Below are 23,587 nucleotides of genomic sequence, written 5' to 3'. Positions count from 1 at the left end.
ATTTCTTTGCTGTTCCCAACCTCTTTGTCTCCTTATTTTGTAGTTAACATTTGGCAAGGTGGCTTTTGCTTGTTTCTCAAGCTCATCAAAATCTTCTCTTTAAAAAATCCAGAAGTGAACTGTACAAACTTGCACAAGAACTCAATAACAGGCCTGATATCTGAAGGGCTTTGCTGACCCTGTGAAAATGACCTAGCACACAGATTTATATCTCTAAGATTCTGCAGACTTTGGCTGTGAACTAGGTCCCCACAAAAAATTTTCAAATTGCGCCCTAGAGTTTCAAATTGGGACCCACTAGATTAGAATGCAATTTTGGGAGAGGAGAGACTGCCCCCTGGGGGGGGGGCAGATGGGCTGCAGAGGCTCCCTAGATTTAGAGGACCTACCTAGGCTTCAGCCTATACAGTCTATAAAGCCTATACCGAATACTTAGCCTATACAGTCTAATCTCATGTTGCATTAGGTTCATGTTGCATCTATTCGACTTGCGCACGTGGCAAACCCGGAAGTGTATACTTCTGGGTTTTGCCGCACGCTCAGAAGCATTCTGCGCACTTTGCGCATGCGCAGAAGTGTTCTATTGCGCTCTGTGCTTGCGCAGAAGCGCCGCTCTAGTTGCAGACTTTTCGGGGTGCGAGCGGCACCCCAAAATGGATCGTGTCCACAACTAGAGATACCACTGTACACACTGGCAGAGGAAGAGGACTGCGGGGTGAGCGCACTGCTCCTGGCAGTGCAATCCCGGTGGGGTGCCATCGCGGCTGCCCCCCGCCCGTGCTGGGCACCACCCCGTCTGCTCCCCGCCCCCCCCCCCCCCGGTGCTGGAGCATCAAGCTCCGCCACTGACAGTACATAAATCGGGCACTGCACGGGGGTCGAGCTGCAGCCCGCAAAGGAAGTTCCTCTGTGTGCAGTGTGGGCAGGTTTGCTTGTGGGAAAGGGTTTGCATGAGTCGTTTTCCGTCCATAGCAGGGCAGGTCGGTGGCTGCTTATATATCGCTCACTCCCTCCCTGCCCCAAAATGGGACAGCTATTTGCATGCGACGGACAGCTGCTAATTTATATGCATCAGTATAAACTTAGAAATCAGGACTAGAAATGCAATGCAATGTGTATCAGAATAGAAGGGAAGATTGTGACTGGGTGGCCCCTTTGTCTGATGCCCTAGAAATGGCTGTGTGTTGGCAGCAAAAAAAGGGAAGATCATAGCCACTGGGCCCATCACCTCCCGGCAAATAGAAGGGGAAGAAATGGAGGCAGCAAGAGATTTTACTTTCTTGGGCTCCATGATCACTGCAGATGGTGACAGCAGCCACGAAATTAAAAGACGCCTGCTTCTTGGGAGAAAAGCATTGACAAACGTAGACAGCATCTTAAAAAGCAGAGACATCACCTTGCCAACAAAGGTCCGTATAGTTAAAGCTATGGTTTTCCCAGTAGTGAAGTATGGAAGTGAGAGCTGGACCATAAAGAAGGCTGATCGCCGAAGAATTGATGCTTTGAATTTTGAATTCTGGTGCTGGAGGAGACTCTTGAGAGTCCCATGGACTGCAAGAAGATCAAACCGATCCATTCTGAAGGAAATCAGCCCTGAGTGCTCCCTGGAAGGACAGATCCTGAAGCTGAGGCTCCAAGACTTTGGCCACCTCATGAGAAGAGAAGACTCCCTGGAAAAGACCCTGATGTTGGGAAAGATGGAGGGCACAAGGAGAAGGGGACGACAGAGGACGAGATGGTGGGACAGTGTTCTTGAAGCTACCAGCATGAGTTTGACCAAACTGCGGGAGGCAGTGGAAGACAGGAGTGCCTGGCGTGCTCTGGTCCAGGGGGTCACAAAGAGTCGGACACGACTAAACGACTAAACAACAACATTCCAAACGGATTTGACAAGCAGCGCAGAGCGGAAGCCGAACGACCAATCGGAGGCAGGCGCGGGGCGGGCTTAGAACGATCCCCGGGAATCTGCGCGCGCCGCCGAGGGCCGGCCTAAGGCAGCTGTTCTTGCTGAGTCGCCTGCTGCTAACTTCCCAGCGCCTGCACTTCCTTTCTTCTGAATCCGGATTCTTCCTCTGGAAGCGCGTGGAGACCAGGTAAGCAAAGAGGCGTGCCGAGCCGCCTTCCTTTGCATGCAACTCTTTCCTCGACTTGGAGAGTTTTCGGATTTATTTTTATTTTTTTGGGCCCCGCCATATATAAACTCCCACTTTCCCCTCTTCCGGGCTCACTTTGCCGGGCAGGGCCTAAGACAAGAGAGCGGGGGTTTCCTGCCCCGTCATGCATCGCCACTTTCCGCTGTGGATATGCAGTGCGCTGCAGTGGGGGGTAATGCAAGGAGGCTGTTTGCGTTTTTCGACATTGGGAATTTCCAGCGGGGATTTCCAGCGAGACGGGGCCGTGGGAATAGATAAGAGGCCTGTTCGGGCGACCGCGGGTCATTAACCCCTCCCAGGGTCCTGGCTGACCTCTACCTCTCACCTCACCCACCCGCATTCAACTCAAAGCGTGGCTCAGGATGCAACCCGAACCTGGGAGCAAGTGCCGTAGGACTCGGTAGACTTACTTCTGAGTAGACATTCATAAGTTCGCGCTGCACCGGGAAGGTAGCAACGGGGGTGTGCCTTTACCCATCTTGCATAATGCGGCGGGTGTATATACTGCTTGCAGAGAAATGGGCAGAAAGGTATTCCCGATTGCGCGTGCAGGAAGTAGTTATTCCCAGTACCGTAACTGGGACGTTTTAACCAGAATGCCAGCAAGCACAGGCTCCATCTGGATGTCTCAAATTTAAGTCCGTGCATAAGAAAAACCTCGATTTTCTCTGTCTGCTTGAACTGTACTTATTTTGGGTCTAACTAACTGTTCTTTAAAAAACAAACAAACCCCCAAACTGCTGGGAATTGCATTTCTCTTTTCTTCCACTTCCTGGAGGTGGGGGCAGAATTTGTGAAGCTTTCCGGATGATTTCTTTTCTAGCATTGCAAATAAACTGTTACGTGCCCCTGCTTCACCCAGTGGTGAGAAGTTCCAGAGGTCCCAGAACTTGCCCCAGGAGTGAAGATCAAAGTTCTTAACTTAGCTCAAGGTTGTCATTTGAACTAGCCAGATGTTTAACTGAGAAGCAAATCACAACCGGTCCATCATTTTTAAAAAGAAGACTTGAGATCCATCTTGTCCGAAAATGGCAACTAGACATTCCGTTTTGGCGACTGCAACCTTGGTTTAAGGAGCCATTTGGCGCCTAGCTTGTATATCTGAGTTTCTAACACTGCCTTTTGGACAGCCCCTGCCCATCTCCCGCTGCAATCTGGAGCCCCTTTGTGAGATATGAGCAGCTTCTTTCAAAGATAGCTCAGTTGCTGGAGCACGACACTCTAAATCCCAGAGTTCTTGATTTGAGTCCCACATTGGACAAAGTGGGGGGTTGGACTAGATGACACCCCGGAAATGATCTCTTTCAGCTTCTGCCTTCTGGAAAGAAGGTGCAGGGTTTTAAAGACTAGGACTAGGTGCCTGAGAAACAGTTTCTATCCAGATGCGATTTTGGTTTTAAACACAGTGTAAGATAGTCTCAAAGCAGTATCTCTAAGCAGTTCAAAAGCACATCAAAGTGCAAGTAGAGAAATAGGTACCGCTCAGGCGGGAAGGTAAACGGCATTTCCGTGCGCTGCTCTGGTTTGCCAGAAGCGGCTTAGTCATGCTGGCCACATGACCCGGAAGCTGTTCGCCAGCTCCCTGGGCTAATAAAGCGAGATGAGCGCCGCAACCCCAGAGTCTGCCACGACTGGACCTAATGGTCAGGGGTCCCTTTACCTTTTAAGGTAGTCTGTATGGGAGTATATTGTATTTACTTATAGGGTATCAGAGTTTTTAGGGGGTTAACCAGGCTGGCATGGCAGGCATGTTGGTTTTTGAATGTCTGATGTAGATTTTTTTCAGTTTCGTTGTTCTGTATGGGACAATGACAATAAAGATTATGGTATCATTATCATATCGTATTGTGGCCTTTCCCAACTCTACAGTTCTGTCTGTGATTCTCCTGGTTCTAGGTGCTGACTGAACATGGGGTTTGCTGAGGATAAAGTGGAGGAATACATCAGGGCCCACCAGCGCAACTTCCGATGCATCCGCGTCCTTCAGATGCTGGACTATCTCAGCTGCCTCACTGAAATAGACAAGGTAACTTTCCCCCTGATTTCCCTCCTCTTGTTGGTGCCAGTGTTTGGACTGGGGAGCTGCCCCTTGAGAGTATGTCCAGGGTAGTGTCTTTAGGCTGTAGAAATGTTGTGGATAATAGGAGAGGATTGAGGAGATTTCACCCCTCCCATATCCAAGAATCTGCTGATGTTCTCTGCTGATTCTCCAGAGAGGAGGGGGCGGTTTCTGCTCTCTACTTATTCCGCTCCAGCCTCACATCAAAGTGTCGGGGGGGGGGGAGAGAGAGAGAGACTGAGTGTTAGAGAGAGATTGTGTGTATAGATAAGGTTGCTGCTAAGAGCAGGTGCAGACACTCAGTGCAGTTCAGCATTTTTTGTTTAGACCTCATTTAGCTCTGTATATAGTTGTGTATTATAGTTGTAGATAGAATAAAGAAGATATTCTACAGAGCTGCTCTCCGGGTCGTTTATGCTCTGCTATACTCTGCTGTGCAACGACTGTCTTCTTGTGGAAGTGAATCCGGTGCTCACAACTCTAAGCTGTGAGTCCACAGCACTTTGACCTGTTCCTGGTCCAGAAGGTGGTCTCTGGAAGTGCTACCCAGCTCGCCTAGCCCAGTCGGGGCTGAGTGGATGAGTCCAGTTGGTGGCACTGGCTCAAGGGCGATGCTGACAAGGATATATTGATTAAATATATAATAATAACACCTTTATTGTTAATGTACAGTACAGTGAAATGAACCGAGCCTCCCCTCCTCACAAACACTCAATCTCATTGCACTCTGTGTGCTTGTCGCACAACATACCAACCCTGAAAGTCAGTTGCACTATATTATTTTCTGTTCAGCAGCCTAACGGCTCACGGACAGAAACTGGTTTTAGCTTGTTGGTATGACTGATTATACTTCTATATCTCCTGCCCGAGGGTAGAAGATTAAAGAGGTGCCGGCCGGGGTGTGAATTGTCCCTGAGAATTTTTCTCGCTCTCCTAAGACATCGATTCCTTGCGATGTCATCTAGCGGGCTCAGTGTTGCACGCTCATCTCGCTCAAGAGGCTGGGTGCTGGCGCTGCCCGAAGACACTTCTGGGTGCCCGAAGACACACCTTCAGCGTGACGAAGGTGCTCTGGCGAGCCAGCACCAGCGCCGCACACGGAAATGCCGTTTACCTTCCCGCTATACAGCGGTACCTATTTATCTACCTGCACTTAAGGGTGCTTTCAAACTGCTAGGTGGGCAGGAGCTGGGACCGAACGAAGGGAGCTCACCCTGCCGCGGGGATTCGAACTGCCGACCTTACAATCAGCAAGTCCTAGGCACTGAGGTTTTACCCACAGCGCCACCTGCGTCCCTGCTAATATTTAGGTGCAAGTTATTCTGTAGGCACCATGTAGATACTTTTTGAACCTCCCCTCTGTACGCTGATTCATCTCCACCTGTAATTAGACCCATTATGGTAGTATCATCTGCAAACTTAATATTTGCAGTAGATGGAGCAGATGAAATACAGCCATATGTATACAATGAGTACAGGTAGGGACTCATCACACATCCCTGTGGGGTGCCAGTGCTGAGCTTCAGGGAGGTAGATGTAACAGGCCCAATCCTCACTTTTTGTGTCTGATCCCTCAGAAAGTCTTTAATCCAGTCACACATGGTAGAAGAAAGGTCTAGTTCCACCAGCTTTTTGATAAGAATGTCTGGAAGGATGGTATTAGAAGCCGAGCTATATCCTTCCTCACTTAGGCATGTGAGCTAGTAGCAGAGCACATTCCCATTGCAAATTGGTGGAAACAAGTTGATTGATTGATTCGTTAGAATCATTTGAGTTGAGCAATCCAGTCTGGCTTGTCCAGATTGGATAGTTCCCTCTTAAAAACAATAATGACACGACAGTCTTCTTTTAAAAGGAATGGTGAAGTTTACTTACATTCAGTTCACAGTATTGTCCTGAAGGCAGCCTTTATCTTGTAGTTGCAGGTACTTGTGTAGAGAAAAGAAGTCTGAGCTCGGCCTCAGACTTTCCACCTTGTGGCTTCCATCCTCCGTAAGGATGAGCCATGTGCTGCTGGCTAAGAGCCAGCAGAAGGAAGATGGCAAAAGAGCAGGTGCAAGAGCCAAAGGGCCAAAAGAGCAAGAGAGGGAGATGGTTGCATGATTAGCGCCTTTATAGGGTCTGCTAGGGTCACGCCCATCTACCTGGTCACACACAGGGGTAGGATGCTCCAGAGCAGGTATGACAGGAAGTCTTCCCCGTCTGTGTTCACTGTCGGGGAGGACTTCCAAACACAGTGGAACACAGTGTATGACGAGCTTAAAAAAATGTTTTACGTATAACTTTATGAAAAATACAGAAGCTTTTCTACTAGGGATAACGGACACAGGTATAGCAAGAGAGGATCAGAAAATATTCCTCTATGCCACAGGAGCGGCAAGGATCCTAATTGCTAAAAACTGGAAAAAAGGAACTGCCAACAAAAAAGAAATGGCAAGATAAACTGTTAGAGTATATTGAACTGGCTAGATTAACAGAGGCAATGAGAGCTCACACTAGACAAGAGTTTCAAAAAGCATGGGGGAAATGTAGAGAATACTTCACAAAACAGTGCGCTAAAATACATACCTGGACGGCAATGCTCTGTCTCCACAGCTGGGCACTGGTGGCAGAGAAACTCATGAGTGGTGGAAGTTTCACCCTCCATTTGCGATATGCCACTGGGTGAAGGCGCCATTGTGCTCTAGCCCTCAAACCAGCCCCGTGTGATGTATTGATACATTACCTTTTCATTCTGTTCAGCTCAGGCTTCCCCATCAGCAGCACAGACTTGTTTTGAAGCAGTTGTAAAGTTGCTCTGGGTATAGCAAGGTAGCAGGTGTGTCTGTGCTTATGCAGGCACCCAAATTACGTTGCAAACCCGTGATTCTCATTATTACCATAGCTATTTGACAGTTAATTGTGGGAGGGTTTTTCTTAACTGTGGGACAGGCATGTCTAAACCATTCCTGTGGCTTTCTGAGACGTAGCGACGGCCACAACTTGGACAGCTTTCAAAGAGGCTTAGACAGATTCATGGAGGAGGAAGCTAGCAATAGCGACTGTGTCAGAAGCAATTTGCCTCCTGGATACCGGTTGCTGTCACCCTCGGGTCTGACGTTTGGGCTTTCCAAAGGCATCCGGCTGGCCACTGTGAGAACAGGATACTGGGCTGTATGGGCCTTTGGTCGGATCCAGAACAGCACTTCTCACACGCATCCATCCAACTCCAAGTTGAGAGCTCTGGTCTGGAGATGCTGGCTGGAGACCAAGCTGGGAACTTGCTAGCATGTTGCCATGGGAATCCCAATTTTAAACCTTCCCAGGGCTTCGGTGATGCTGTTCTGTCTCTCTTTCTCCCCCCACCCCCTCGTTCCTGAGCTTAGCATTTTCATGTTCCCCCATTTCCACAGCAAGAAATTAAAAGTGAATGCTTAATGCGAGGGAATGACCTGACTGTGTGGGAGCTGTTTCAGCACCTCCGGACGAGGAGGGGCTGGGTGACGCTCCTCATCAACGCTCTCGAGGACCAGAACCAAAGCGAGCTGGCAAATGAAATCAGGGAAGTTTACGACCGTTGGCGGCTCCGTAAGTTGCCCTTCCGCCTTTTGCATTTAATTTATTATTATTATTATTATTATTATTATTATTATTATTATTATTTTGCTTCTTAAGAGCAATAATGGAGATCGTCAGCTTTGCAAAAGGGCAGTATATAATCCAAATGAATGAATGTGTAAATTGGTGGTCTTCTTTTTCGGGGGCAAAAAAATTGCAGTTGTTTTGATTTAGAGTCTAGACCATAGAACCCCGTGTAATAATAGACCACATATCCTTTTCCTCTTGGATTGCTTTATTATTGACTCTGTAAATCACATAGCTGCACCCTATACAGTGGTACCTCGGGTTACAGACGCTTCAGGTTACAGACGCTTCAGGTTACAGACTCCGCTAACCCAGAAATAGTACCTCGGGTTAAGAACTTTTCTTCAGGATGAGAACAGAAATCGTGTGGCGGCAGCGGGAGGCCCCATTAGCTAAAGTGGTACCTCAGGTTAAGAATGGACCTCCGGAACGAATTAAGTTCTTAACCTGAGGTAGCACTGAGAGCCGGTGTGGTGTAGTGGTTAAGAGCGGTAGTCTCGTAATCTGGTGAACTGGGTTCGCGTCTCTGCTCCTCCACCTGCAGCTGCTGGGTGACCTTGGGCCAGTCACACTTCTCTGAAGTCTCTCAGCCCCAATCACCCCAAAGAGTGTTTGTTGTGGGGGAGGAAGGGAAAGGAGAATGTTAGCCGCTTTGAGACTCCTTAAAGGGAGTGAAAGGCAGGGTATCAAATCCAAACTCCTCCGCCTCCTCCTCCTCCTCCTCCTCTTCTTCTTCTTCATCTTCTTCTTCTTCTTCACTGTAATTCCTTATTGGCAACTGTGACAACTTTTCTCTTCTTTCTTTCTTTCTTTCTTTCTTTCTATTTTATTTTAAAATCCTGTTTGCTATTAAAATTCAGTAATCGCTATTTGGAAATAAAGGAAAAAGAAATTAACCTCTGTGCTGCTGGTGTGTCTTCCTCCTCCAGCCCCTCGAAGCAATGTGCCGGCAGTTGCTGCCTCACCAGCTGTGGTGAATAGCTCCCAGGTGCCAGCCATGAAGCCCAGCCCACCCTCTTCTGACGTGCCCCTGCCAGTCTGTGGTGGAGTCCAGCCCCCGTTGCCCACAGGCGTCTCAGACCCATCCCACTTCGCCACTAATGCAGCCTCTGAAGACATGCCTGATTACAGCACTCCTGTTCAAGAAACTGAACGTCTCCTTCGGAGCCCTGAGGTAAAGCCTAAGATTGGTTGCTCTTCCCTTGCCTTTCATAGAATCGTAGAGTTAGAAGGGACCCAAAGGTCATCTAGTCCGACCTCTGCTCAAAAACTTCCAAAGAAGGAGAGTCTACCACCACTGTCTTCCCCACCCCATAAATTTTTATTATTTTCTTTACATATTCTTTCTTATCATACTTTAAACAACATACACCGTATTTTTTTGCTCTATAAGACGCACCAGACCACAAGACGCACCTAGTTTTTGGAGGAGGAAAACAAGAAAAAAGTATTCTGAATCCCAGAAGCCAGAACAGCAAGAGGGATCGCTGCGCAGTGAAAGCAGCAATCCCTCTTGCTGTTCTGGCTTCTGGGATAGCTGCGCAGCCTGCATTCGCTCCATAAGACGCACACACATTTCCCCTTCCTTTTAGGAGGGAAAAGTGCGTCTTGTAGAGCGAAAAATACGGTACATCTTTTTGCTCTGCCAAGCTTGTGACTTCAGATGGTATCCTTTATTAAACCCACTCGCGTATTTTATCTTCTCACATCTTATCTACACTGTAGGAGTTACTTCAGTCCTGCTAGTGTTTTTAAGTTTTTACAACTCTCCTTTAAAGGTAAAGGGACCCCTGACCATTAGATCCAGTCATGACCAACTCTGGGCGTTGTGGCGCTCATCTTGCTTTATTGGCCGAGGGAGCCGGTGTACAGCGTACAGGTTATGTGGCCAGCATGACTAAGCCGCTTCTGGCGAACCAGAGCAGCGCATGGAAATGCCGTTTACCTTCCTGCCGGAGTGGTACCTATTTATCTACTTGTACTTTGAGGTGCTTTCGAACTGCTAGGTTGGCAGGAGCAGGGACCGAGCAATGGGAGCTCACCCCATTGCGGGAATTCGAACCGCTGACCTTCTGATCGGCAAGCCCTAGGCTCTGTGGTTTAACCCACTCCGACGGGAAGGTAAACGGCGTTTCCGTGCGCGGCTCTGGTTCGCCAGAAGCGCCTTACTCATGCTGGCCACATGACCCGGAAGCTGTACGGGATGAAGTCTCTGCAGGGGAGCGGGGAGCCTTCATCCCGCTCCCCTGCGGAGGTGTCATGTGGCTATCCCTGGCTTTTGCGGGAGGTGGGGGAAGGGACAGAGCACACGGCTCTGTCCCTTCCCCCACCTCCCAGAAAAGCCCCCAGGAGCCGTGCTCCCTTTAAAGAGCGTGCGGCTCTTGCGGGAGGAAAGCCAGTAAGCTTGCACAGATCCCGCTTGCACAGATCCCGCTTGCTCTCTTGGTTTCAGGTTTAGCCCTGCAAAGCCTCGTAAGCGAAGATGGCGGAGTGCTCCCTCTTATTCCCTTTCTTATTTCTTGTTTTCCTCCCCTAAAAACTAGGTGCGTCCAATCGTCTGGTGTGTCTAATAGAGCGAAAACTATGGTAGCTTTTGTGTTACTGCTGTTTTGCTGGACACGAAGGGAAGCAGACATGTTTTATCCTTTGTTCCTGAACTATGCTGAATAAACGCTTATGCTTACACACATCTCTGTCCGCCACTTCCGTTGTGGAGATTTACTCACTCTAATTAGCGTGCTCGGTAGCTTCAGGGGGCTACTGAGGCTCAAGTCGCTGATTGATTGGTGCTGTACCGGAGATCGTCCGGCTGCCGGCCAGTGGCTGGAGCAAGCTTGGGGGGCCTGCCAAATGCCCCTGTCTCCTGGCAGTAGCCCAACAGATCCCTCCATTGCGAGGGGCCGGGCTAGAAGACCTTTGGGGTTCCCATCTAACTGTACAATTCCATGAGTCTATGATTTGTTCTTTTCAGACCAGAGGCAATGTTGTAGCTGCTCCTGCTGAGGATGCCCAGGCCATTCCGAGCCTTGGAGAGGCACCTGGAGGGGTTTTGCCAAGCAACACACCAGCATCCTCAAGGCCCGACGCGGGTCCTTCGGTGCAGAAGTGGGACGGCCGCCAGCCCCGCCCTGTTTGCGTGAAGAACGGCTATTTTGGGAACAGGAACCATCCCATCGACAGTGCCGTTTTGCCAGGGCTGGCTGCCCCTCCTGATCCCGGAACGCCTGGGAACCAGCCAGTGGAAGATTACTACTCCTCTCCTGACAGCAGCTCCCCGCTGGCTTCGGGGCATGAAGGCAAGGCATCCCTGCGGGAGCAGAAGATCCAGGCCTTGCGGGGCTATCACAACGAGGATGTGCTGGACGGTCCAGAGGACGTAGGCAGCCCTCTCCTCCTGCAAAGGCAGTTCGATGCAGAGCAGGGAGTAGGCCTGGGGCGCCAGGAGAAAGGAGATGGACGCGCCCCCTCTGCCCCAGTGGGGTTTGGAGCGAGCCCAACAGACTGCCTGTCTGGAAATGGCCCGGGAAGAGGTAAGGACGTGGTTATTTTGCAGAGCAGTTGCGCTGCAGAAAGCGTGCTGGGGAGACCACACGTTCAAGGAATGCAAAATAACTTTTGCTAGATTTCAGTAACAAAAGCAAAAACTCCTTTTACACTAAATTACAATATATCAGTAAGTGTGACCCATTCGCCAGGGTACTGAGAGAGCTACATGCTGCTCTGGGTATATACTATACCCAACAGGTTAATTAACATAACAGCAGCTACTATACTGTTTCACAGCTGTAAAACTAGGTCATGTTATTTGCTCTGGCCCTTTAAAGACATACACATCTTGCGAAACAATAATGAAACCTAAAATTGAAAGAAACCATTCAACAGGTCTGAGTCCCATGCGGCAATAATAATAATAATAATAATAATAATAATAATAATAATAATAATAATATTTATTTATACATACATACATACATACATACATACCCACCCTGCCCATCTGGCTGGGTTTTCCCAGCCACTGTGGGCAGCTTCCAACCAAATATTAAAAATATATTAAAACATCAGTCATTAAAAACTTCCTTAAACAGGGCTGTCTTCAGATGTTTTCTAAATGTCAGATAGTTGTTTATTTCTTTGATATCTGATGGGAGGGCGTTCCACAGGGCGGGTGCCGCCACCAAGAAGTCTCTCCTCCTGGTTTCCTGTAGCTTCGCTTCTCGCAGGGAGGGAACTGCCAGGAGCCCTTGGTGCTGGACCTCAGTGTCGGGCTAGACGATGGGGGTGGATTTACACCACAGCACCACCCGCGTCCAGGACAATTTCCAGAGCCTCCTTTTTTGCATGGTTTTCTGTTCTTTTCCCTAGTTGTTGGGTGGGGGAACCAGTGTTTTAAAGTCCTGAAGCTCTGCTGTCTTGGCTGTTCGAAACCACCTCGATCAGCATCGATTCTAGGATTTCAGCCGCACTCTCAGTCCTGTCTTCCCAACCATGAGGACTATAAACTTGACAGGAGGTTTGGTGCATGGTTCTCCTCCATGAAAGCACAGGTGCCCAGGAGCCAAATTCTGTGTCTAAAGCCACATGGCTACTTGCTCTTCCTGCGCATATAAAACATAGCATGTGCACCATGGTGGATTTGATTTCAATCAAATTGATTTAAATCACTAGTCAGTAAGACTTGATTTAAATCACTAGACAGTGAGATTTGATTTACATCATTTTTTTTTTATTTTTTTTTTTACTGAAAGACTCATTCTTGCTGGTATAATCTTAATATTTACAACCAGATGAAGCTTTCATTTTTGGAATAATAAATTTTCAGAGTAGTTTTTACAGTTATATCAAAAATTACTGATTTGGTTATACTATTAGAAATACATAGACTGATAATTATGAAATTATAGTGAGGTTTCATAAGTTAACTGTTTATATTTGGACAACTTTTCTGCTGTACTTTATTGGAAGGAGGAAAATAATCATTTCCTTAATAACAATTTAAACAATTTAACTAAAACAATAGCATATGTATCCATGTTTGTTAACTGACTTGGTTAAACGGTGGGGTTTTTTTGTGTTTTTTGTTTGTTTTAAACAGACTGAGTTTTAGCACACATGAAAAACATAAAACAAATCCTTATTTCCTTCCGACTGCAATGTAATTAAAATAGGAAACCATCTATAGAAAGATTTTTCCTCCCAAAGCATTTTATTTTAAAAATCCAATTTAAACCCCAAAAATCTGATTTTTTTTTATTTTTTATTTTAAAAAAATTATTGGTTTTTATCCACCCTGATGGGCACCACCCCATGTGCTGATGAATGATTGCAGGCGTTGTTTTCATGCAGGTCCCCGCATTCCTGTGAAGGTTGCTGCCCCCCTCCCCTCAAAAGCAGATTTTCTTGACAGCCCTCCCTCTGGCAGCTCCCAGTTCCTCGGTAGCCCTTCAAACAGAGGACAGACTCACTCCACGCCCAGCGCTACACCTTTACGGCAGAGTCGACCTCCGCCTTCCGACTTCGACGGTTCCTCCTCCACCGACGTGATCCCACCTAACTCGTCTCCCTGGCTTTCGGCTGCTCCAAGCGACGCGTCTAAAACTCCCATTCATGGTGGGGGTTTGACTGTCACAGCCGCCTACAAGGTGGCGCCAGAAGAGGTAAGCTGTTCCACGCTTCTGGGGGTGCGGAGCTTGCGGCGGCATTGCAGCTGGTCACGGGGAACGAAAAGGGAAAGGCCGGGGAAATTGGGAAACGAGGAGTCCATCTCCCCACTTGAGCGCCTAGCCTGCTCTGACCGACAGCAGCTCACCTGTCAACCTGTCCCCATCACTGGGCACCTGATCCCCTAGAGAAGGCCAAGCAGATCTCAGGGGTGTAGGAAGCCACCAAAAGCACCCCATGTGCTGGTCCCAAGGGGGTTACCGTGCGGCGTGGTCCGAGTCTGAAGCGGGGTCCAAGGTAGGGAGTGAGGTCAGGAACTCTGGCAGAAAGCAGGACAGGGTGCCGGTAGGAACAGGTAACCAACGATGTTGCTCCCACAACCTGGGACTGGGCTGACTGGCATTTATCTCCTCTGAGGCCTAGGGCGGTCCCGGCCCACAGGTGACTCCTCTCTCCTGGCCTGAAGGCGAGCACTCCTCCTGCGAGAACTTAGTTCCCTCCGCCTCTCTGCCCTGAGCCTCTGCAGCTCCGGAGAGGCTGGAGGGTTACTGGACCCAGAGGCAACCTCACCTTCCCCTGACAGGGCTGGGAGAGGAGCACCTGCAGGCAATGGGTCCTCAAGTCACCTCCGGAGCCAGAGCGGATTCAGCTGGTGTCTGCTCCTGAGGATCCAGCACAGGTGAGGGCCCTTCAGATTCAAGCCCCTGCCCCGGCTCAGCCGATCCTGGAGGCGGGGACTCCTGTGCAGGCTGGGATTCCTCCGGTTCAGGCCATCATACCCTATCAGAGGAGCTTGGTGGTGTAGGTCAGGGGTCGGCAACCTTTTTCAGCCATGGGCCGGTCCACCATCACTCAGACCAAGTGGCGGGCCAGACTATATTTTGAAAAAAATAAATAAAAATGAACGGAATCCTATGCCCCACAAATAACCCAGAGATGGGTTTTTTAAAAAAGGACACATTCTACTCATGTGAAAACACGCTGATTCCCGGACTGTCCGCAGGCCGGATTGAGAAGGCGATTGGGCCGCATCCTTCCCCCGGGCCTTAGGTTGCCTACCCCTGGTGTAGGTGGAGCATAAGGAATCAGACAGTCCTGAAGGCACTTTGGGGCCCGGGTTGTTTGTGAATTTGTGGATTCGCCTTGAACTAGCAAATTTGCAACCAATACAGCTCTCCTAGCAGCAGAGTAACATGTTGCCAGTAATCTGCTCCTGCAAGCCGTTTGGCCCCTGCGTTCTGCAGTAGTGGCAGCTTAAAAAAATACCTGGCTCCCCCTGCTCTAGAGGTCCTGCTATCTCAGATGCTTCCACTGAAGAAGAAGAAGAAGAAGAAGAAGAAGAAGAAGAAGAAGAGTAACAACCACAACAACAACAATGTTCAAATATATAAAAGGATGTCACATAGAGGAGGGAGAAAGGTTGTCTTCTGCTGCTCCAGAGAAGCGGACACAGAGCAATGGTTCCAAACTACAAGAAAAAAGATTCCACCTAAACATTAGGAAGAACTTCCTGACAGTAAGAGCTGTTTGACCGTGGAATTTGCTGCCAAGGAGTGTGGTGGAGTCTCCTTCTTTGGAGGTCTTTAAGCAGAGGCTTGACAACCATATGTCAGGAGTGCTCTGATGGTGTTTCCTGCTTGGCAGGGGGTTGGACTCGATGGCCCTTGTGGTCTCTTCCAACTCTATGATTCTATGAACAACAACAACAATTTATTTATACCCTGCCCATCTGGCTGGGCTTCCCCAGCCACTCTGGGCGGCTTCCAACGGAATATTAAAATACAGTAATGCATCAAACATTAAAAGCTTCCCTAAACAGGGCTGCCTTCAAATGTTTTCTAAAAGTCTGGTAGTTGTTGTTTTCTAATAATAATAAGCCAGGGATTGCATATTATTATTATTGTTACAGTGGTACCTCGGGTTACAGATGCTTCAGGTTACAGATGCTTCAGGTTACAGACTCTGCTAACCCAGAAATAGTACCTCGAGTTAAGAACTTTGCTTCAGGATGAGAACAGAAATCGCGCAGTGGCAGCAGCAGGAGGCCCCATTAGCTAAAGTGGTACCTCAGGTTAAGAACAGTTTCAGGTTAAGAACGGACCTCTGGAATGAATTAAGTTCTTAACCCAAGGTACCCCTGTATTATTATTAATCTGATTGGACTGTCCCAGCCACGTGCTACAAATCCCTTGCTACGCATCTGAATGCATGGAATCAGAGAGTTGCAAGGGACCTGGGCCGGGGCCCTCTACTCCGAACCCCTGCAGTGCAGGAATCCCAAAACTCTTGTGGGATGAGTACTGAATGGTGAATCATTGGGGGGGTTGGACGGAGGGAGGAAGGCAGGCAAAGAAGTGTGTAGGTGGGTTTTTCTTACCTATTGTCTTGTCTCCTGCAGGTGATCCAGCCCTCTGCTGTGAGTGGAGATTCAAGGCCGAGTACGAACAAAGTCTTTTGCCGTCCCAGAGATTACAGTGTCTTCTCTACCAATCATGACGACGACGAACCCTGCAAACCGGGCGTTCTGCATTCAGTACAGAGTGTAAACGCAGCAGGATCACCTGATCAGCAGCTGAGTGAAAAAGAGACAAATCCTGCGTATTCAGGGAGGTCAGACAGGCTTCGCTTTAGCGATTTTTCTGAGGGCAGTGACCCTTTGATGATCAGCAATCCCAGCTCATCCGAAGACAGACGCTCTGGTCCAGCCGACGTCGCTGTTCTGGGCAGTGGTGGAGCCCGCGACGCTTCCCGTCAGCTTTCACGCGGCAACCACCAGGACGGTGATGGTTCCATCCGAACCTTCACCTTCAAAATGGAGGAGAGCCCTAGCGTGGATCTCGAAGGAGCCCCTGGTTTGCCGGGCAGCCCTGGCGAACAATCCCCGGGTGCCTCGCCCCTCTCGAAGGACAGGCAGCGGCCGGTCAAAAGCGCCAGGCCCCGCACCAAAAGTGCGAGGGATTCCCTCCCCAGCGAGAGAGGCGATGCACCATTGACTTCACGCAGTTATCCATGGCTCCTCGCAGGGTGTGCCGTGGTGGTGGCAGTGGTGGCATTTGCACTTTACAAGAAGAAATAGGAATCTGGGGAGGGAGGCAAGAAAAGTAGAAGAATTCCTGGGCATCCAAATAGATCGATTTGTTCCCGGGCAAGCGTTAAGATCGCCATCCCTCCTCACTCAGTGCCTCTATATCAAGAGTTGACTCCTAGGCCAAATACGACCCCCAGGACCTCTTTATGTGACCCATAAAGACTGTTGACCCTCTTCTGTACCCTCGTTGAATGCTCTTTCATGTCTGGAATGTCTCCTTGAACTGGAATAATAATGCCTTTGGATCGAGAATTGATGGGGGAAGGTCTGTGTGTGAATAGATTATCTCTGCCTTGCGAGTGGCTCTGTTACCTACTGTACAAAGGCAAGAGACAGAGCAACAGGTGTGACCCATTTTGGGGGATGGTTCTGCCCCCGACAGGTAGCCCCCTCCCCTTGCATTCTATGCAAACACAATTCCACGCAGAGTTTTGCTTCTGTTTGAATCCACTTCCTCCACGGGCGTCGCGCGATGCTCACGGCAAGTATTCGCCGTTCACCAGTTGCCTTCCTGCACGCTTCCTCTGCTCTGCCCTGGCATACCTCTTAAGAGAATAGGGCTTCTCTTGATGGAGCACATGTAACCTACTCCCAGTGGTGGCCCCTGATATGGGTGGCTTTACAAGAGTAGTTGGGTGGCGCTGTGGGTTAAACCACAGAGCCTAGGACTTGCTGATCAGAAGGTCAGCAGTTCGAATCCCCGCGATGGGGTGAGCTCCCGTTGCTCGGTCCCTGCTCCTGCCAACCTAGCAGTTCCAAAGCACGTCAAAGTGCAAGCAGATAAATAGGTAAACGGGGAGGTAAACGGCATTTCCGTGCGCTGCTCTGGTTTGCCAGAAGCGGCTTAGTCATGCTGGCCACATGACCTGGAAGCTGTACGCCGGCTCCCTGGGCTAATAAAGTGAGATGAGCGCCGTAACCGCAGAGTTGGCCACGACTGGACCTAATGGTCAGGGGTCCCTTTACCTTTACCTTATAAGAGTAGTTGGCAAATTCATGAAGGGGGAGAGGGCCATTGATGGCCACTAGCCAGGGTGGCTATGATACTCTGACTCCGCAGAGCAGCAAGCCAAAATCGGTGAGAAGAAGCGAGGCAGCCATAATGCATTTTTTAAGTTGCAATATTAATTATGTTGCTTGATTTAAAAAATCCTCTGAAGTAGGACTGGGCGATGCATCGATAATATAATCCAAACCTGGTTTCAAGTCCATACCACACTATTGGTTTCATAATTTTTTTAAAAAAACAATTTTACTGATTTTTCAATAAAAACAGCCAATCAACATATCCACATCATAATCCAATTAAAAACAAGAAACTAAAATTTAAAAAAGACCAAATTGTAATCCAAATTGTAATTATTAATTTTTTCCGGGCTCCCCATAGTCTGGACCTCTGAAGCATATCTGCCTCTTCTCGTTGTTTTCATATTTTCCGTCTTCCGGTGGTTTCATAATTTTTGACCTGGCAATATGTGTGAATCATGATGTCTATCTGTACATTTGCTATCCCTGGGAGAGACTGTGAAGCCAGCCAATGCCTCTACATAGCTCCATCCTTATTTCAGACGTTGTGATATATCGGTCTATCACAACGTTTAGCTGGTGATATATTGCGATGTTGGAAACCAGATACCGCCCAGCCCTACTCTAAAGCGGTTTGTATAAAATGGTATAAAGCATTCAATAATAGTAACAATAAATACAATTTGTGTGTGTGTACAACGAAGGCACCTGCCTGGCATTAAGGCAGGGAGGTACAGAAGGCAAGTGCTGCCGTACTAAAAGGCTAAAAGTATGGGACGAACCCGTGGCACTCATAAAAGTGCCCATTCCACAGATGAAAGTGGAGCACTGGGCACATAGTGGGCAAAGTAAGCTAACAGCAGCACTTTGAATATTTTTTCAAAATGGTTCCCACAACTGCACTCTTTTCCCCCTTCCTAGAAACGGCCTATTCTTTCTTTTTTATCAGGCCTGCCGTTTTCCTTTCTATGAAAAAAACAGATTGTACAGTGGTACCTCTGGTTGTGTTCCGGAGGCCCGTTCGCAACATGAAAAGCCCGCAACCTGAAGCGCCGTATATGCGCAGGTGCGCAGCGTGATTTGGCGCTTGTGCACATGCACAGAGCGTGATTGCTTTTGTGCGAGCGGCGAAACCCGGAAGTAACCCTTTCCGGTACTTCTGGGTCGCCGCGGGATGCAACCTGAAAAAAACGTAACATGAAGCAAACGTAACATGAGGTAAGACTGTACCATTTTTTTAAAAATCCTGCCTCGCCGTTCCCCCTGGTGCACCTACAGCAGCACAACCGGACGCCTTCATCTGTCCTGCTTGCAATAAAACACGCCTCTCCCATATCGGCAGCAAACGCAGGCGCTGGAACTCTCCTGCGGTTTGACTTCACCGCTAAAGGAGCATTCTTCTGTCGTCTCCCAAGGCAGCCAGATACCACCACCATTCCTCTTACTGGCCCCCTCCCCCACTTGTTCATTTAAATGCTGTTCGTTCCACTTGCTCATGGTAATTTAAAAAAACAAAAATTAGCTGAAAGCTTTTTTTGGCAGCTTCGTGACCCCATCTTGGTGCACTGATGCATTCCACACACAGCCCACCACCAGCAGCAATGGACAGGGCCCCAGGATGGGGAAATTCAGTATTTACTGAACTGAAGAAAGCAAGGGTGCAGTTTGAGAGGGAGGGGCCATCCTGATCTGGAAATCTTATGAAGCCTTCTGGGGCTGAGGGGAGTCCCATTATTGTTATGTACTGAAGTTCTCACCCTGGGCCAGCAGGGGGATACTGTAGATAGTTTTCACTCAGGTCCACATATGCAAATAAGGAATTGAAAGTGACGTTCAGTGATTGGATAGTTACAGAAAGTTGTTACTGTTGCTTGTAGTTGAGCTCTACATAAGCAGGTTGGCTGAACCCTTCAGTTCAGTTCTGTTCTGGCCTGTGAATAAACAAGAGCTGTCTGAAGAACAGCTGTGTCGTCTGATATGTTCACCCACAACTTAACAATTATTATTTATTAAACTTATTGCCCTTCATCCAAAGAGCACAGGGCAGTTTGCAGCATAGAAGCACAAAATGAAAAACAAAATACCTCTCGCAATACCAAACTGAAATATGGGACGCTGGCGTGGCCCTGTCATTCAGGCCTTGATTCTATCTAGCTTGCAGCAGAATATGTGCCCACTTGACTGCTTAGATGTGCAGAACTGCCATTTCTACGAGTGCTACATAAGATTAGTTTCTTGCAGGCAAGAAATCAGTCTTTCATTGTGGCAGAGCCTACCCTTCGGAACTCCCCGCCCGTTGATATTAGGCGGGTGCCTTCGCCGTACTGCTTTTAATGCCTGCTAAAAGCCTATTCTAGGATGCCTACTCAGGCTTGACATTTTAGTAGGTGTAATTAGTGTTTTCTTTTAATTACTGATTTTATTTTGTATTTGTTTTTTATGTTGCTTCTTTTTAATGTTTCTGTTTCTGTTGGCGTTTTAAATGAACATTTTAGCCTGCTTTGTTAAATTGCTTAGGGGTCTTTTGTTCTACTAAGACTTTTTGTTAATAAAAGAAATAAGAGTGTTTCCCTCTCTCTGCGTGCTTTTGGAATTCTTCCCGAGGAGGCAGTTGCAAAGAAGTGCTCTTCTCTGAACTTTTTGTCCGGTTGGATTTCTGCTTTTCCCAGGAAAAGGCTTGTAAGCAAGAGTCATGAGCAATTCCATCCTAACTCTTTTTGCAGGTAGCATTCGATGAGAAGTTTTTCCAGAAGATTCCTGGGCCAGATGATGTCAACGGAGCTGCCCTTCTGATGGTTTTGGACTGCACCAGATGCCTTCTTAAAAATGCAATTAATCTTCCGTAGTGGCCAAGTGGCCTAGGAAGATAGCTGCCTCATTCATATTGTCTCTGCCACAACTCCAATCTTGTGAGATTTTATTTTTTTTAACTAGACCTCTAAACTCCCATTAGCCAGAGCTGGTTACAAAATGGTGGCTCAGCCAGGTGGCCAGATCCTAAGAGCTGAGAAAAAGGATGCCTTTGAACAGATGCTCAGCTTGGGAATCTGATCAGTACCAGAACCAAGTCCTGAATCCACTCCTGCTGTTCCCACAAGCGTTCATTCATTTATTTCAACAAATTATATACCATTTATCTGAAGAAGTGTGCATGCACGCGAAAGCTCATACCAATAACAAACTTAGTTGGTCTCTAAGGTGCTACTGGAAGGAATTTTTTTTATTTTGTTTCGACTACGGCAGACCAACATGGCTACCTACCTGTAACTATACAGTGGTACCTCGGGTTAAGTACTTAATTCGTTCCGGAACTCCGTTCTTAACCTGAAACTGTTCTTAACCTGAAGCACCACTTTAGCTAATGGGGCCTCCCGCTGCCGCTGCGCGATTTCTGTTCTCATCCTGAAGCAAAGTTCTTAACCCGAGGTAATATTTCTGGGTTAGCGGAGTCTGTAACCTAAATTGTAACCTGAGGTACCGCTGTATACCATTTAACACCCTATTCTCTAAGCAGTGTACAGAAAGGCTCAAACTATACAATAAAGGTAACCGGTTAACATCAATTTTGCTTTTGCTTTTCTTCTTTGGTGATCACTCGTAGCCGAGCAAGATTGTCTTCCATGAACACGGTCTTAACAGTGAGTCTGTAAGTGACTGTGGAGGCCAATTCTGGATCCACACGTCCTTCCACAGTGGGGACATGGGTTTCTGGGCAGGAGTTGATCACGGTGAGGGTTTGCCAAATGTGCCTTCCTCTTAGAACGTTTCTCCCTTTCATCCTGAGTTCGAGTGTCTTCAAAGCCCACGACACCTTTGGTAAAGGCTGTTCTCCAATTGGAGCGCTTGCAGGCCAGAGGTTCCCCGTTGTTGGTGTTTATACTACATTTTTTTTAGATTTGCCTTGACTTGAGAGAGTCTTTAAACCTCTTTTGTTGACCACCAGCATTTCCATAAAGTCCTTTAGTGAGACACAAGGAACTCTGAAGGGCACTAAAGTCCTGCCCTCATTTACTCAGCCGTCTTTTATTTCAGTTTATATCTGAGATTTTACCAGGCAATGCATTCTCTGTAGAACTTTTAAGGACCAGCGGTGTAATTGAGAAGGGATGTGGCAGACTCCAGGACTGTCTTTTCCAGAAGTGGGGCAATGATGCTAGCTGTGGATTTATTGAATAAAATTTATACACTGCTCGATTGTAAAACAAAAACCTCAAATGGTTTACAAAGAGAATAAAACAAAATTACCAGTGAAAACAGTTAAAAACAATCATTCAAAACAAAGTAAAAATCAGCAATAAACTTTTAATACATTTTAAAGCAACATTTCTGAGTAGGAAGTCGGAGAATGATGAAAATCATTGAGCAGAGACTAGATACTATTTCCTTTTTTTATGGGGTTCCTGTTTCACACTGGGCAGTTGTATCTTTGCAAGATGGTTTGGATTTCTAATGCAAAGCTGAATTTCAGCAGGCTGCAGGGGTTGGGTTTTTTTTTTGTTTTTTTGGTTGTTTAGTTACAGCTCAGTGTTTTGTGAGTTGAACCTGCAGTTTCTTAGCCTGCTCCTGCATTTATTATTGGTATTATTATGTATTGTGTGACCCACTTTTGTAATTTTATCAGCGGCAAAACCAGACGATGACCCAGTTAACGGGCTTCCAAGACAAATACTGACTCCGATAGACCAGCACTCTTGGAAACTGAACGGCATTGTCAGGGAGGGAAAAAGGAAAAAGGAGCAAGTCAGAAGGTTTCAGCTAATGTTGTGGTGATTCCCAATAATCTATGTAAGTGGGTCAGTAGCTTAACGGGCACATCTATGCAGGGACATTTATGAAATATGGGAGGGGAGGGGAGTTAAATCTGTCAGTGAGGCAGCAACAAGCATTTTCAAGACTATATTTCAGAATGTCTGCTTGCTCTCTCTTAATTCAAGAAAAGATATTTAGTTCATAGGGTTGCCATATTCCCCAAAGTGAAAATCTGGACAAATCTGGAACACCCCCCAAAAATACGTTGTTGTTTTTTTGTTTTTACTGAATTTTTAAAGCATAAAAAACAACAACCAAAAAAACCACCCTACTTGCCATACACCCAGGTTTTCTCGGATATTTTGCCCATTCAGCAAAAATCCACCCGGATGCCATTTTGCAGCCCAATTCGCAGATGTGTCCAGGAAGACTCAGACATATGGCATCCCTAAACTAGGAAAGCTCTTTTCATGTCTATTTTCTCCTATTTCCCAAAATAATATAATTAATATAATATAATCCCCAATATGAATGAATGGGATGCACTGCCATCTAAGCACGTGTAGGATTGCAGCATTAGGAGCACAGCAATGAAAAAGCCCTGCTGAAACTCTGTGGGATTTGCTTCTGAGCAAACATGCATTGTCAGGCAATAAAAATGGCTGTGTGGTAAAGGAAACCAATGAAATAAATGAATGTTCTGCACCAATATAAGCTGAATAATGCAGACATATGTGTATAACGGTGCAGGCTGACATGCCGAAATTTATGCCGCTAAAGGTTTTCCTGGAATGAAGACTAGCTGTGGGAAAAAATTTAGGTCCCAGTTGCCTGTGTGTTGGACTACTATTAAGAGTACAGAAACAGAGCTAGTATTTAAAATAATAATAATGTGATAATCATATTACTATTTCCAGCTGGACGTTGCAAATTTACACAAGGTATCGCTTCCACCTTCTCTTATTTTTAAACAGTTTTGTAAATTCATATTTCTAAAAGCTATATTACACAATTCTGCAAAGTGCACCCACAATTCATTTTTCCCCTCCTTTGCACAATCCTTCAAGTCCTTTGGGGCGATTTATCCAGAAGCTAGCAGACCGGAAATGGTTGGGGAAATGGTTTCTTGCAAAATATTTGTACCAATCCCTTCAGCAGGTGAATGCCACAAGCCCCTTCTTTTGTTGCCAAGACACGTGGGAAGAAGCAAGTTGCAGGTCTGGGTAA

General features: G+C 47.4%; 1 protein-coding gene and 1 long non-coding RNA gene across 2 annotated transcripts in view; both read left to right on the top strand.

Annotated features, from left to right (window-relative positions):
* LOC309350495 overlaps window positions 1-23,587 on the top strand; it is a 122,730-nt gene that overhangs the window by 29,189 nt on the left and 69,954 nt on the right. The gene's annotated exons all lie outside the window — the stretch shown is intronic.
* Window positions 1,958-17,362, top strand: MAVS (mitochondrial antiviral signaling protein). The gene is made up of 7 exons (XM_081876849.1): window positions 1,958-2,093; window positions 4,050-4,179; window positions 7,605-7,779; window positions 8,766-9,010; window positions 10,808-11,366; window positions 13,183-13,493; window positions 15,896-17,362. The coding sequence occupies exons 2-7, from the start codon at window positions 4,063-4,065 to the stop codon at window positions 16,571-16,573; spliced, it is 2,085 nt and encodes a 694-aa protein (XP_081732975.1). The 5' UTR covers window positions 1,958-2,093; window positions 4,050-4,062; the 3' UTR covers window positions 16,574-17,362.

The sequence above is a fragment of the Podarcis erhardii genome (genome assembly GCF_964252035.2).
Source record: "Podarcis erhardii genome assembly, chromosome: 9".
NCBI lineage: Eukaryota > Metazoa > Chordata > Lepidosauria > Squamata > Lacertidae > Podarcis > Podarcis erhardii.
This window is presented reverse-complemented; position numbering and strand designations above follow the sequence as displayed.

Excerpts from the sequence above, each read along its gene's own strand:
- MAVS (XM_081876849.1), top strand. The coding sequence starts at position 4,063 with ATGGGGTTTGCTGAGGATAAAGTGGAGGAATACATCAGGGCCCACCAG. Across the intron at positions 4,180-7,604 it reads GCCTCACTGAAATAGACAAG|CAAGAAATTAAAAGTGAATG; the intron begins GTAACTTTCCCC and ends CCATTTCCACAG. Across the intron at positions 11,367-13,182 it reads TGGAAATGGCCCGGGAAGAG|GTCCCCGCATTCCTGTGAAG; the intron begins GTAAGGACGTGG and ends GTTTTCATGCAG.